Source organism: Ceratotherium simum, chromosome 4 (assembly GCF_057802395.1).
Source record: "Ceratotherium simum simum isolate JZ-2026a chromosome 4, ASM5780239v1, whole genome shotgun sequence".
NCBI classification, from domain to species: domain Eukaryota; kingdom Metazoa; phylum Chordata; class Mammalia; order Perissodactyla; family Rhinocerotidae; genus Ceratotherium; species Ceratotherium simum.
Window position 1 is genome coordinate 89,745,737 of NC_141903.1, and position 16,088 is coordinate 89,761,824.

A 16,088-nucleotide genomic window follows, 5' to 3' on the forward strand; every position below is an offset into this window, starting at 1 on the left:
GTGAAGTGTGACCGTGGTGAAGTGGACGACTGAGATGGAGACACCAAGTCCAGATAGAGGACTTGAGGATGGAGGCCTATCCTAGACTTCATAAGTTGGACGGACTCTGAAAGTCCTTAGATGACTTCTCTATATGTTTTTGAACATGTGAGATTAGTTATCAAAAATGAGAAGAAATGAACTCATTTTTATCAGTGTATACGATGTGTAAAGAGGGAGAGACACTGTCCATTTGTAGGATAAAGAAGGCAGGCAAAAAGAGCTCGTGTGCTTATTTTTAATTTAGACAAACTTTTATTATTGTACTAACGGTGGGAATTCACATTTTACAGAAGAAAAAGCAAGAAACTAAAGACTTACAGCCCGTTCCTGATATTTCTCTCCCACACTGCCCTCTGCTTATTCAGCGTGTGCGATACTTCTCCAGTGATTGGCCATGAGTTAGAGCGCCATAAACTGCTTCCATTACCAGCTAATTTGGATCATGTAACAGACACCATGGTGGTCCTCTGTGCCGTTTTTCATTTTATCCCAGGAATCAAGATCTAGAACTACCACAAACAGTTATTCCTAGTAAACCAGTAGTCAGATTGCTGACACGTTTGCCCCATCGCTGGGTAATTGCTTGCTCCTAGCGCTCCTTCACTCTCTGCCAAATCTTGTGATCATGAAACCAGCAGTAATGTGAGTCTGTTTCTACCGTTCGTCTTGCCCATCGTCCCCAAGGAGAAATAGGTCTTTTTGACAGGGTCAGATCAGGTGGTTAGCAACTAAAATTTCATACTAGTTGCAAAAATATCTCCCATTTGTAATGGTTACCCAGTTATTTATGTACAAGAAACATTTATATAAAATACTTTTAAGAAAGGAGGTTATTCTTCCATTTCTTTAAAGAGTAACTCATATTCTTAAAGCAGAGTATGACATGAGGGCCTTTTTTTAAGAGGTTTAATTCATTTTTTTTAAGCAAATGCTGTATCATAGAGTTTTTGAAATACATAGTGAATGTTCTGATAAAATATATATAATTTTTCTTGTATTTTAAGATGACTTTCCTAAGTGGAAGACCCTAATAGGAATCTACATGTAGTGGTCAATGACACGGACTGAGAGCTCACTGGATAACACAGCCCGCCGCTGCCTACCAAGAAGCTGTATGGCGTGTGGTATAGGAAAGCCTGTACATAGCACACGTGTAGACAGGCAGCATGTACTTATGTACATATGTGTACTTGTACATATTACACGTAACGATGACGTCAGCTGTGCCCTGACTTCAGAGCTTCAATGCTCGTGTCCAAGATGTTTCCCTGAGCTCTGAGTAGTGTGCTTCCCCTCCTCAACACGTGTTCTCAACATCGTTACTTCCTTGTTTAGCAAGTTGTGGTCCATATTAAGGGAGCACCAGGCCTCTGGGAAGACCTCCTCTTGTGTGGCTGTAAAAGGCTGAGTCAGCTCCCAGGTGAACCACGTGAAACATGAGGGACCTGCTTTACTCCAGTTTGAAGCAAGGACCAGACTGGATTCCTCAGGGCTTCCCCCATGTTCCCCGGATTGGGCTCCATGTATTAACAGTCAGATATAGGGAGGAGAAAGATGAATGGGAGGAGGGGAAGGTGTGGAGCTAACCCTTCCTCCAACCACCACCAAGTCTCTTTCTGTACTTAGCTTCTGTAGACATTACAAGATTCCACTTGAGTCCTCTGAGGAATGCCCCCCGTGGCTCTCTTGTGAGCCTCTGGGCTAAGGCTCTGATGTCCAGTTGTGGGTTCTGAGGGCACCAGTCTAACTAGGCGTGGGGCCTTACGGAAGAGGACCATGTCTTATTTGTTTAACGGCTACTTCACCCAACTTGTTGCTCATATCTCCTGGATGCTTAACACATGTTTTTTGTGTGAAATTATAGATGATGAAATGATATTTAATATGTGTAATTTTATGGGATTATTAAAGCAGATTTTTATCTTTTCAGCAAACCATTCCTCAAGCCGCTGCAGCAAAATATCCCCGGACGATTCATCCTGAAAGTGGTCCCTCAGCTTCCAGATCTCTTGGAGCCAGACCAGCTCACACCCAGCCTCTCACAAGTGCTCCCTCCATAAAAGTGGTTGACTAAGACGAGCGTGTTCACATCGCGGGCTTCCTTCCTCTGCTTTTACCAAGGATTAAAGCCTTTAGTTTTTAAATTTTCCATATATTCTTAGAACACCATGGATACATCATGTTCATCTTTTCAAAATTACAAGAGACTTTTCCATCCTTTGTAACTATATGTAGGATTATTTTAATGTTATTTTTTTATTTAAGCAATTAAATAAAATTTTTTTAAAAAGAGACTGGACTTTATTTTTTTTAACGGGTTCAGCCTGCCCGTGATTACATCATCAAAGTGTATAAATCCAGTTTTCTCTACATTCCACGGGCTAAATCACTTCCAATGTTACCAAATAAACTTTGAGAGAGAACTTTACTAAAAAAATTATTAAAACTAATAGAAACTAAGGTATTTTTATTTTAAAATTACAAAGATAAAGACCAAGAGTAATAATGATATTTTATCACAAAGTTCTTTGTGACTTTAGTGTATTAGTCATCATGTTTTCAGGACTCTAGCAATTAAAAATTAGGGGGAAATGGCAACACCTATGAATATTTTTTAATGTTAAAAGGGAAAAAAATGTTTACTCACACAAAAACAGTTACAGAAACATCAAAAGGAAATTTCCTATTAGAATGTGATCCTATCTGTGATGTTCTTTCTTGCCTTTTTTGAAACTACAGCACTGAACCTGCAGCATTCTCTCTGAGCATCCAAGCATTGTCTTGTGGTGTGTAGCCCTGGGCAGCTCAGCTAACCTTTCAGGCCTGGGCAGAGGCTTTTCAATGGCTGACCAATAGGAAGATACCATATGGGCAAAACTGACTTAGGAGAACAAGATCAGTCTTCGAATGGTTTTATGCTGCCTGAATGGGTTATCTTGGGCCAGACACATAATTTAAATGCATCTCAGGATCCTCATCTGTGAAACAATGAGATCTGCCTACCCTGCCTATTACACAAACTACTTATGGGTTACATAAAAACAAGTAGATTCTGAAGAATCCGTCTAAGGCCTCAGTTTCCATATCTTTAACAGAAGTGGATAGACTTAATAACCTGAGCCTCTTCCAATGTGCACATGATCTAGCTCTATGCTCCAACTTTATTACAGGAAGTAGATTTTCTTAACTGCCTCACATGGTTTCATTAACAGGACATCAGAAAATAAATGTGAGGTAGGGAAATATGTATCCCATTTTCTCAATGGGCACACCAAGGCTTTTCTGAATTAGAGAAGTGTCTGGCCATGTCTTAAGCAGTACTAGATCCTTCTTATGGAGCACTTGTTCTGGGTTCTGGCCCAGCTACCACTGTGGCAAACAGCTCCTCGTGGGTTTCAACAAGCACAAACCAACAGCACCTAATCTCGTGCTGTCCATACCGCTTCCCTACCCATCCGAGAGAGTAACGAGGGACCACAGCCTCCGCCTGGAGCCCACTCATATGCAGCAGGAATTAACACCCCATTGGGTGAACGCGTCAGTTCTTCCTTTCTCCCCTGTGTGCGTTGTCCTGAGGTGCGCTAGTCCATCCCATCTCTAAGAGAGTGCCCTCAAAGTCAGACGATCCGTGTGCTTGATACCAGGTGGTGGCCAGTTTGGTCATTCACCTGGGTCTCGGCTCTCCCTCCCCCATCCCACTCCCCTTTGCCTTCACTCCTGCTTCCCTGGATTTGCACTCCTGAAAAAGCAGCTGCTCATAAACGTTAGTCTCAGGCTCTGCTTTTTGAGGAACCCAGATGACAACTAGGAATGGTTTTCAATACCAAAGCCATAACCATATGGACAAACCAAAGTAAATATTATGAATATCGTGATTAAGAATATTTAGCATCTTTTTAAGCCTTATCCAAGCTCTAGAAATTGCATATTGTCCAAAGCACCAAGTAGTTAGTGTTAGCCTAAGTTAAATTCAACAACTGAAACACTATACAGTAAGAGTAGGCGTTCACAAGGAGTAGCAAGATCAGTGGAAAGGGCCTTACTGAAGAACAGATGGGGATGCAACTTTTCACTCAATACCTTTCCTAAAGTCTTTCTGGAATCGTGTGAACATATTACCTATTTCAAATGTTCATAACATTCAGTGGGCCATTTATAGTCAGCGTGAGACAAAGGTGTAGGACTATAAATTCATGATAGAATAACTGGACTGAAATCACTCGTGACTTTATTTCTGGCCTTAGAGACTCAGTCAGAATTTGAGAATGGAGAGCCTTCAATTATAATGAATAGGTGCACAGAAACTGATATAAATTGATACTTCACATTTCATAACTTTTTCAGATTACAAAAATAATGCATGTTCATTGTGAAAAAAAACTGGGAAGTACCAAAACGTTAAAAATAAAAGTACCAAAAATAAAAATCACCTGTACTTACATCACCAAGCGATAAGAAACGTTGTACAAACTTCCAGTTTTTTCTAAGTAATACATTACACGTGTGTTATTTAAAGCCAACAGTGACTATAAATTTCCAAAGCCAGTTTCTCTTACAAGAGAAATAACTACCAGTTAATGATTTCAAGGCTGTGGGCATGAGGTTAGGCGTTTCACGGGCATGCTCCCTTCATCCTCTCCTCAAAGCTGTGCAAGAGAGAGACATTTCCCCCAATTTATAGAGCAGGAAACTGAAGATCTGGGAATTTGAATTTAGCATGTCCAAAGGCTCATAGCTTAAAAGTGGCAACACCATGATTCAAAACCAGGTCTGTCTATGCTAAACCTTAGTTTTCTCCATATACCATGATGCTGCTCCCACCATCATATTTTTTTTAAAACATGATGTACAAAAGTAGGCCTAGATTATGCTACCACATATGTTGCATCAAATGACAGAAATGGGAAAATCATACAATTTGCCTTAAGCAAAAACCAAAAAAAGTTTTGAATTTTCATTTCAGTGGTTGGAAAGTATATCATTTTTCATCTGTTAGAGGATCCCGTCACCACCATCTTCTTAGTTGAAAGGAAAATCAATACCACTGCTGGAAGAATTTTATGGCACAGAATTTAAAAGGACTGAATGCTGAGTGGAAAATCATTTAAGACCGTTTCTTCAGGCATTTATGAAACTGCACATTTCTTGGGCCTCGAGTCAGTTTTGCTTTTGAATTGACGGATCTTTTCTGGAAAAAACAGGATAACGTTTGTTATTAATAGCTAAAACGTTCATCAAGCACTTGCCGTGTGCCAGGCACCATTCTTCACTTTGTCCCACAACAGCCCTTTGACACAGACACTTTCCTAGTTAATACACGGGAACACCGGCATCAGCGCTGGAGGTCAGATACAAGCCAGCACAGTCTTGCCCCGGAGCACATGCCCTCACCACTGAGTGGACTGCCTCCTGGTCTTCCCGGAGAGTTCCTGTGAATATTCTCTCTTAGGAACAAAGGCATTTAAAGTTGAGGGAACCAGCCCAGTGCTATGAGGATAATGTCATGGAAGGCAGGCATCATCCAGGCACTAGTCCTTGTATTGGCATCAGAGAAAATAATGGCTGATGTCCCTATATTTTGCTTGAGTGGTTATTACATGAGAGTTATAACACCACCTAATTTACTGGTAAGTTTTCAAATCATCTTCCCTGACAAGATGGTCTTTGGCAGAGTGATTTTCAGCAGTAATCTCAGCTGGCAAAGTAATAGCCTGTCCACTCTTTTCTTTCAACCTAGAGATAACATTTTCAAATACACTAACTTGCAGAGTTTCCCAACAGGGGCAAAACGGCATTTTGAGCAAGACAATTCTTGGTTGTAAAGAATTATCCTATAACCTTATGAGATGGTTTAGCACTCCTGCCCTCCTCTCACCCTCCCCAGAACCCACCCCACACATACATGTAAACAAAAATACAGTCAAGCACTGAATAACAATGGTGGTCTCATAAGATTAGTCCCATAGAGCCTACTCTGGTACAGTAGGCTAGACCATCTAGGTTTATGTAAGTACTGTAGGGGAGGAAGAAATTTTCCTCTACTCTTCTGGGTTCTTCTGGCTGGTCTAAGAATTAAATTAACAAGAGACAGATTAACAAGAGAAAAACAAAAGTTTAGTCACATGTATACATGGTAGAAACCCAGGAAAACCAAGTAACTTGCAAAAATGATGGCCCAAGCCGTCACCTTAATTACCATCCTCAGCTAAAGACCAAGGAAGATGTTGGGGGTGGGGAGAGTCAGGGACTTCAAAGGGAAGGAAGGCAATTCACAGGTAGGTGAAAAGGAGCAAACATTTGGAAAACAAGTGTTTGGCCACACAGAAACAGAAGAACACAGAGGGGAGCCCAACAAACAGGCTTCTCTAGGTTCCTCCCTGTCTACCCCCTGGTTCATGTTGTGCTAAGATGACAGCTCACTTCCTGAGACAGGTGTTTTAATCAGAATTCTTTTAGGCAGTTAAGGGGGAGGTAACAAGAAAAACTTCTTGAGTCTTTTGTTTCTTAAAAATAATCAGCCTAGGGGCCGGCCCAGTGGCGCCAGCGGTTAAGTGCGCGCGCTCTGCTGCGGCAGCCTGGGGGTCGCTGATTTGGATCCCGGGCGTGCACTGACGCACCACCTGTCAAGCCATGCTGTGGTGGCGTCCCATATAAAGTGGAGGAAGATGGGCACGGATGTTAGCCCAGGGCCAGTCTTCCTCAGCAAAAGAGAGGAGGATTGGCAGATGTTAGCTCAGGGCCGATCCTCCTCACAAAAAAAAATAATAATCAGCCTAAAATAATCCTTACATTAAAGAGACATTTTGGGGTGGCAAATTTTGTTCCCCTTCAGTACACTCTATGATGTTCGCACAACAAAATCCCCTAACAACACATTTCTCAGAACCTATCCCCGTCGGTAAGCGACACAGGACTGTACTCCTATACTTTTTCAAATGCCCAGCAGGGGGATGGAAACGGGAGCAGCACTGACGGAGTCACTCGGCGACACATTCTCTAGGAGCCACGGCTAACACCAGCTGGGACTGCTGCTGGTCAAGGGTAGTTCTATTTCTGTTGACTTTCCCAACCATTTTAAGAGAGGCGGGGTTTCTATCTGCTGCAAACTGTCACTCACCAGCTAGTTCTGGGAAGCCTGCACGTACCAGCTCCTCGTACAGGTGCCTCACCGGCGCGGCCTGTGTCATCAGGGTCCCGTGCAGCCAGATGAGCAGAGCCCTGTGGCCGTGTTCACGGAAGCTCTCCTTTCCTGCGCCAAGCACAAAAGGTCAGAGGTGAACACCACATGCTGGAGTCACCTTACCGTAACCTCGATTCTAACTGAATCTTCTCTATGAGTAGTTGCAAGTTCATTCCTCTTCTGATGGCTACTGGATAAAAAGCTGAGTAGACGAAAGCCCTTCCAGTTCCCTCCCTGGTGTCTCTTTAGGGTGACCAGAGTTTGGGGTCACTCCAGCACTCGTCATGCCCCTGCTGTGCCTGACACGACCAACGGAGCAGATAAGAGACTTAATAGCCACGTCCCTGCCCGGCAGTAAGAGACAGTCTTGATGAAATGTGAAGCTTTTCTTCAGGTGGTACTGCTCGAGACCAGTGCCTCTCAAACTTAAAGTGCATATTTCACCTGGGGATCTTGTTACAAGGCAGACTCTGAGTCAGGGGTCTGCAGTGAGGATGCGCAGGCCTGAGACGCTCCCGCTCCTGGGGTTGCTGCTGCCGCCCATTAACCACACTCTGAGCAGCAAGCGTGTCTCATCCTGCCACTCCAGTTTCTGACGGAAGTCTGCATCCCCGGGCCAGGACTATTCACAGGGCAAATATTCACTGGACACCTAACCCCTGAGAGGTGGTGCTGGGGGTGCTGGGGTATGGAGACAGGAAGCCATCGTCACTCTCGACAGGAGCTCACAGTGACAAACACACGACAGGCTCCCAGCTCCACGGAGTGTGTGCAGGAGCAGACAGATGCCAGGACAAGGAGGGTCTGAGCTCTGGGGAGGAAGCTGGCTGGACAGACTGTTGGAGGGGCAGGTGTTTCAGGGAGAGTGAACTGCAAGCATAAAGAACGCACTCCTCGGTGAATCCAGTTCCTTCCCTAATTTGCCAAACTAATTTTTCTTAAATGCCATCATCAATGTGTTACTCCTTTGCTCAAAAGGTCACAAACTCCCCAGGGCCAGCAGCATTACCCTGGCTACAATATAATCGGACTGTGAATATTCCTGTTATCATGCCAACTAGACAATAAACTCCATCAACGATAAACTCGAACCATGGCTTATGGAGCTGATGTCTCCCTCGTGGCCCACTAACCACTCTGGGCCCTCCGTAATGTGGGACCGAACCACTTGAAAATCCTCCTTGTCCTGAGGGCAAGGACTCTGAAGGTATACCATAATTCCAAATCATTTCTTTAGCTCAAGAGAGATTTCCAGAAGACAACTCAATTTTCATAAAGACGTCACAGAACAACACTATATGCCTAATTAGCAACAAAGGAGAAATATTAATAATAAAAAGAAATCTTTTCAGAAACTGTAGTCAATATTCAACGTTTTCAATGCATTAGCTTCCATTTTTTCACATTAAAATGTATCCTTAGAATTAGCAACAAAAAGTACCATAATTCACTTGTGTGTGGTAAGGAGCATGCGCTCGCAGGCTATGGTTCTGCCATCTACGATTCCCAGCAATTGATAATGTGAATCAACCCCTGAGCGTGGGACTTGCTCCCATCTCATGACATCCACGCAAGGAGAGTGCTCTGAAGAGAAAGTTTTGCCAAGAAAATTGTTTGCTTCTTTGTTTGTAAAGCTAATAAGTTGATTAATGCGAAACCAACTTTCTATATTTCCTAGGTTTTGGCCAAATCATAAAAAAGCAAAGCTCAGGACTCCAGCTGACTGACCTCACTGACTGACAGCTGGAGTCTGGCTGAAGTGATTCCATGGCTTGGAATCCTCTAACCGAGACGGCCCTGAGTCTGCAGCCCACAGCCCACGTGTCTCTCATGAGACAGCCAGTCTCCCCCAAGGCCGTGTCCTACGAGAACCCCTTACCCCGGACCTGGTTTAAGGGATTCCTCCTGGAGTGGAAGCCCTAAACAGTGAGCCTTTTGTTAGGGAATAAACCCATTCACCACAGGACAATCTCAAGGAACAGCAGAAATCAGGTTGGTTTCCCAGTGACAAGCCAACTCTTAAATCCTTGCTTCCTTGGTGCCCATTCAGTTGGGAACCTTAATTTTCTTCTAGGCTAAATGCCATCTTTTCAATATGGCTCAATGAAAGTAATCACCCTTTGCAAACTTCAGTTTACTGCAGGTTCCCACAAGTGGTCACGATCTGGAGAGTCCCCAGTCACATTCGTGGACCTCAGCTAACTGTCCCCTTCTCTTGCAGTCTGCCGCTTATTGTGAGCACAGGGCACTTAACTGGAAGACCTGCCACAGGTAGAGTTGCTGTTCCTAACGTTGACGCCGCCAGCCCACATCATCTGGGCAGCTCTCACCTAACCACTGCTCCTCGATGGCTCTGATCTGGTCTTCGGTAAAGTTCCACGATCGGGCCAACCTCTGGCACTCGTTGGCCTTCAGCTGACGGTAAGCCAGGTTCCAGAGGAGACTGCGAATGTGTCTGGTCTCCAGACTGTGATCTTGCTTGAATGTCAGAGGAAAGCTGGTTGATGGGTCCCTGATGTTCTCGCCACGCTCCTAAATTGAAAGTAATGGTATCAGATGATTTCAGACATTTTCTGCTTATTGCCTTATTTCAGAGTCTATATATATACATATATACATTTTTTTCCAGACATAACTGGTAAGGTGATAACTGAGACTATGTTTTCAATGTTACTTGTCTCTGAGTCAGGAAATGTGGAGGATTTTGCCAAGCTGTGCCCCAGGCTTCTACCCCAGCCTGCTGATCCATAGTTGCCCACCCCAAAAGAAACAGAGGGCCTGCCTTGGCCAAGGAAATGTTACAAGAGCAAATGTGTCTTTAACAGTCTATCAACTCATCTCCCCTTCTTCTTCTGGGTGTTTGATGTTCTCACAGCGAATTTTCAGTGGGGCCCCGACTGGGTTACATGACTCCACAGCGGGTCCCTCCCTTCATCCAGCTCTCTGGCAGCTGTGAGGGTTGCAAACTAGGAGCCTAACTCTGGGGACCCCGGGAGCAGAGAGGACAAGAGTCCATATCGCTTTGTTTTAAGCCACTGCAGACAGGCTCAGCCCAACAGCACCGCGCCTGGTTTGATGTCTCATTTTCTGACTTTCCAAAGGTTCCTTTTGTCCCTTCTGCAGAATTCACCAGAATCCTGCAGAATCCAACCAAAAAGCTGGGGAAAATCTCCAAGTGGAAGCAGGTGTCACGGTTTCCTAGCGCTGCAGTTGTCACGCACACGCCATCAGGGTTGCAGATAAGCCCACTCCAGGAGGCTGCACATGGGTGGAGGACAAGCAGCACGCACAGCCCACCAGGAGGTTAGGGGCTCCGCCTCAGTTCTCACCCTTCTTACACCGAGTGACTTCTATGTTTGTCTTCCATTGAAATAAAAGTGAATCTTAACGGACGATACTCTGAACAGCAAAACGAGAGTCAATGCTGGGGCAAGAAGTGGACTAAAAAGTATATGGGAAAAAAAAAGTGTATGGGGACCTGGTTTTCAAAACCTATGAGCACACGGTGGGGCTTGCGCCTCAGCTCCAGCCACAGGTCAGCCTGAACCCTGCACAGCATCAGCAATCTCCTCTGGGAAGGTCTACAGACTCCTGGGAAGCTTGGCCATTGAGAAGGGCAGACCTTTCGCTAGCATCTGGACTTTGTGCACAGAATGGAATAGGAAGGGGACATGTGAATTACCCATAATTGCTTTAGAGACTGGACAATGCAGAGTCTTCTCCACCCCAGGCTCAGCTTTCCTCCCACAGGGCCTACCTCCCAGGGAATCCCAAAAGGGTAAGGCTGAGAGTGCAGGAACCAATAAATTTGCGAGCCACGTGCATTTCACTTTTTCCTTTTCCCCTCATTCCATCTCCCGAAACAATGATGAATCCAACAAGATCAAAACCCCAACACCACAAAGCAAGGGGAGGAGCACAAAGAGCCTCTGCCTTCCCCTGTGCTCTACAGCACTTTCATTTCTTTGAGAAACCTGCAGGCTTTGTGCATTCCGGGGTTGGGCTGGGCGGTCCTTCAGGCTTCCAGAGGAAAGGGCCAAGGATGCAGAAAGCCCAGGTCCTTTTCAACAGTCAGTGGAAGCATGAATAGCTTGTCCGCCCAAGCACTGAACTATCTGCAGGAGTCACATGAGCCAGAGCTGGTGGAAATTGAAATAGCATAAGCCAGATTTTAGGAAGCTCCCATTCGCCTCTGAACCATTGAATTTAGTGATGGATGACTGCATAGTTAGGTAGATGGGTAAATGGATAGAAAAGAGGAAATTTCAATCATCTCTTTAACCGTTTTTAGGAACCATTTTATACTAGGTCAATATAAACGCAATAACAAAGAGAATTTTGAATAATAAATAATAACAAATGCATTTGGCAAAAAAAAAAAAATTTAAGGGTATATATTAAAAACAAGTCTTCATCCCACGCCAGACCTCAGGTTCCCAGTCGTCACCGGGTAACATCTCTTACCTTTTCTGGAGTCTACTTCAGCTATGTTTATGCATTATATATGATTTTCAAAGTTCATCGAACTCACATCTTAAAGATTTGTTAGGAAAGAGGGCTTATTCATTTGGTGGAACAGTAATTTATTCTCATCTAGGAAGGCAGAATCTAAAAACGCTAACAGGCATTAAACATGAAACCAACGAATATTTCTATTTTTAAAGAAAATGTAGACACAATTTAAAGAGCAAAAGAAAAGGCGGAACTTGGGAAAGTTATCTTCAATAAAATACAGTGATGATCTAAGAAAATGAAAATGAGGCCAAGACAAAGAGTAAGAGAAAAAAGCAGGGGGAACAACAGAAAACAAAAGAGGAGAAAGAGGAAGGAGAGAGATTAAACAGAGAAAAATGTCACAAAATGTTGTCACAAAAATGTTGTTTTGTTTTGTTTCACAGGCAAATAAGAAAAGCTCAAGGAGGATGGTGTGGCCTTTAAAATGACCCACATGTAGCAGGACTACTGGGCCAGTTAAACAGGATTGTGAGCAAGGAGGCAAATCAAAGCATTTCGCCTTCAGGATTTAAGGGAAATTGCCAAGGATTGACAAATTGGACAGCAATCCAGGCTCGAGGCTCCTCAGGGGTAGACACTTGAGAGATTAGGACCTGAATTCTGGCCATTCAGCCTCAGATGGCAACAACACACACCGGAAATGGAGAGTGACAGCTGGTAATGAAATTCCTGCCGGAGGGCACAGACTGGAATCTTGGACAGCAGGGCAGTCTACTGAGAAGCTGTGTGAGTGGCAGCTATCAGAGGAAGGAAGAATGAAAGAAGGCAGAAAGAATGTCTTGGAGACAAGCTGTTTGTGTTCTCAAGATAAATAAGGCTTTCATGACTGTCACAGAATCCTTGAGTGCTGGAGAGGGAGCATATGGGTATGCTGAAAACTGCAAAACCATAAATATGAACTTCCTTACCACTCATTAGAATGTGGGTCTGGGAGCTTCCAGAAGGGACTATGGCCAAAGACTCCACGACAGGTCATAGCCAGGGAGCCAACCATCCGGGGCAGGCACGTGAGGCCCCTTAAAGCCGACACGGCCTGGGCTGGTTGGCCCAAATGAGCTCTCCACACTTAAGTCCTGACTACTGATGTGGCAAAGGAAGAGGAGGAGGAGGCAGCTGTTCGTCCCAGGAATGGGGCAGCACAGGACAGAGGAACAGTGAGAAAAGAATTACACAGACCCCACACAGCCCCAGAAGAAGACAGGGCTGCAGAATGAGCCCCTTGCTGAGCGGGAATCGTCCCTCCTTACCTCTCTCCAGGCACAGTATCGCTCCGCTTTAATGAGCATGTCCACAACAAGGCTGTGGTTGCTCCTGGAGGCCACGGCCAGGGCTGTGCTCCCTTGCTGAAAGTTAAAAATGAAAGTGTCAGACCATGTGGCCTCGTGCTTAGGAGCTCTAGCCTTGGAACAAGGGGGCTTGGGCTCAAGTCCTGAAGCTACTGCTTCCTCGCAGGCTGAACTTGGGCCAGTCCTCAGCTTCTCCGGGTCTCCAGGACTACTCCACAGTGCAGTGGGCAGGGGAGAATGTGCTGGTGCACATAAAGGCCTAGGTTGTGCAGGGCACACGGTAACTGTCCAAGATGCTAGATACCGATAGTGTCAGGTCTGTGTCAACTGGGCAGGGGCAGAGTTTGGGCTTAGGGACCCACCATCAACAGGCGATCTTTTACACACGCTCTATCAATAAGAACCCAAACATTTCTCCAAGACCCCCAGGGTCTTCCTGGCTCAGCGCCCTGGGAAGTCCTCAGCAAATAAACAACATGATCACACATTTTTCTCCTCCGAAGGCTGACTCCACCTGTGACAGAGTCTTCAGTCAGTGTCCCACGCCCCTTCCCCCCAACAGCCTTTTCTTCCTTTCTTCTGTTGGAAGAGACTTCCTGATTTTAGCCGGGCACTTTACCACCCGAACATTTCCCTGCCTCCCTTGCACTGAGGTACGTGACTGAAGTTCTGGCCAATGGTATGTAAATGCAAGGGGCACATGCCACTTCCGGGAAGCATCTCTAAAGAGAGGAGGAACATCCCTCTCCTTCCTTTCCCCCTCCTCCTGAGTGGAATGCATGATGGCAGGAGCCTGGACAGCCACCTTAGACCAGGAAGCGGAAGCATGTGTTGAGGAGGGTGAAGTAACAAGACAGAAAAAGGCTGATCTTATTAAGAACAAGATCAATCATGACGACACTACTAATTCACAGCACAGATTTCAGCTCGCTGGACTCTTATCCAGGATTTTTTTCTCTTATATCATACTGCCTCTAACAAAGGGGGGGGAGTTGAAATCTTAACCAAACGGAATGAGCAATGAAAGGCTGCTCTGGACATTATTTGGGGCCTGAGCTGCCTGGAGCCCATATGGTACCTTATACAAATTGCAAAAAGGCACACCTTTCTCAAGACAGACAGAGCTCAAAGCCAGGAGGACACACAGCTTTGCAAGCAGCATCTCTTGATTTTACACAGTGCATAATCTATACATTTTTTCCCGAGCAAACAACAGTGGTTCTCATTTGTTTTAAAAATGACCCATGAAGAATTTGCTCAGGGATCTTGAAGATAATTAAAATAAATGATCAAAAATAACCCCAGAAGTTCCAACCTTAGGAACCCATGTTACTATGCTTAGGGATCCAGAAATTATCCCAGTAATCCTCTCCCACGGCTGAGTATTTGCAACAAGTGCAACTCGCGCCAACCCAAATGATCTGAGACCTAGGTGGGCCTGAAAATTAAGGCCGAAAGGAATCAACTTCTAACCAAAAGAGACAGTAATGAAATTAGGAAGAGCTGCATTTTGCAGGCATTTAGCAAGCCTCTAAAATTGTACGCTCTCTAAATTCTGACTTGTAAAGCCATCTGAATCACCGTAATTAGCCTATTTTGGGAAGGCAGCATCCTGAGAGCCCGAGTTTTCAAGCTCATAGGAAAACCTTCCGAGGGAGCGTACACTGGCGTGAAACCCAAATACTCCCGCCTGAGGGGGAGGCCCTTGGGAACCTAGCACGACGCCTCCCGCTGAGAGGACAGGTTTCTGGGCAAGTCAAATTTACACCAAACCTTGGCTCCTTTTCCCCATCCAGATCTTAATTCAGTCTTAGAAACAGTCACTTATCTTTGGTAAAAATTATGGGAGTGGGTAGAGAAGGTAGCTTTTATTCATTAATTAAGTATGTACTGGGTGCCAACTATGTGCCAGACCCAGGGAAGAAAGAGGGAAAGGGAAAAGGGAAATCCTGGAAAATCGAATTGCGAGGACCAGTGAACTGCGGTTTTGTTTTGAAAATAAAGTCAAGTTGTAGCATTGACAGTGTTTACTGGAATATCCAGTCCACTAGCACCAGGGCCCAACAGGAATCTCCTGCTAAATGCTACAGACTCTCTACCCACAAGACTGCCCTGGAGGTGTTGAGTGTTAATGAAAAAGAAGAAGCAAGTACAAAAGGAAAGCATGGGAAAATACTAAAGCTAAATGATAAGGAAGTTAACGAGCCGCAGCTGGTGGAAGAGGTGGACGTCCGCCTAAGGGAAGGAATTATGGGTGGTGGTGTCTTCCTTCCTTATGCTTTCCTATGTTTTTCAAATTGTCCACAGTGGGCTTGTGTTAATTTTATCATCATAAGAAAATTAATTACACAGAAAAGTAAAATAACATATCATACTTCAGATCCCACACAAGTAACACGTGTGATTCTGAAATAGAGTAGGGTGGACGCAAGAGCATGCTGGGAATCCGGGATGCACCAAGCTGACGGACAGCGTGTGTGACGACAAAGAAGGGAAAAACTGCCAGTTCTCGGAGCAGTCACCTCTGCCAACTGCTGTAGGAAAGCGCTGGACAACCAAACAGCCAGTGGCCTTCGCTTTGAAGCCTGGCTCTGCCTCTTACTATGTGTGTGACTCTGATATCATCAAAATCTCTCAAATCTTCTCTTGAAGATTTTGACCACCTCAGAGAGAAGTGAGGATTGAAATAAGCTGGTGTGTGAGTACCTAACAGGGCTCCGCACAGCGGTCTCCTGCTTTCACACCTTTCAGGGAAGTTGGAACCTGACGGACACCGTCCCACAACCTCCAATGGCTGAGCCTGCGGTACTGCATCACTTGAAAGAAACAAAGTTGTCTTTCTTTAAAAACAAGTCTACGCAACAGCCAAAAGGGGGAAGCAGCCCAAATGTCCACCCACAGATGAACGGATAAACACAATGTGGCATATACATACAAGGGAATACCATTCAGCCTTCAACACGCTACAGCATGGACGAACCTTGAGGACATTATGCTGAGTGAAATGAGCCAGTCACATAAGGGCACATACTGTGTGATTCCACTTGTCTGAGGTACCCAGAGCA

At 45.0% G+C, this 16,088-nt stretch overlaps 2 protein-coding genes across 6 annotated transcripts in view; one reads left to right on the plus strand and one right to left on the minus strand.

The window, feature by feature from the left end:
- POC5 (POC5 centriolar protein) overlaps nucleotides 1-2,336 on the plus strand; it is a 35,572-nt gene extending 33,236 nt beyond the window's left edge. For all 5 annotated transcript variants that reach the window (XM_087430149.1, XM_087430151.1, XM_087430152.1 and 2 more), the window contains one exon: nucleotides 1,973-2,336. In XM_087430149.1, coding sequence (XP_087286275.1) covers nucleotides 1,973-2,116 — 144 coding nt within the window. In that variant the 3' untranslated portion in view covers nucleotides 2,117-2,336. The remainder of the gene's footprint in view (nucleotides 1-1,972) is intronic.
- A 6-nt stretch (nucleotides 2,337-2,342) lies between these two features.
- The window catches only part of ANKDD1B (ankyrin repeat and death domain containing 1B), a 59,281-nt gene continuing 45,535 nt past the window's right edge, over nucleotides 2,343-16,088 (minus strand). Inside the window, exons 11-14 of the mRNA XM_087430339.1 lie at nucleotides 12,985-13,080; nucleotides 9,553-9,754; nucleotides 7,160-7,291; nucleotides 2,343-5,230 (exon numbers count right to left, since the gene is read on the minus strand). Of these exons, the coding sequence (XP_087286465.1) occupies nucleotides 5,169-5,230; nucleotides 7,160-7,291; nucleotides 9,553-9,754; nucleotides 12,985-13,080 (492 nt within the window). The 3' untranslated portion in view covers nucleotides 2,343-5,168. The remainder of the gene's footprint in view (nucleotides 5,231-7,159; nucleotides 7,292-9,552; nucleotides 9,755-12,984; nucleotides 13,081-16,088) is intronic.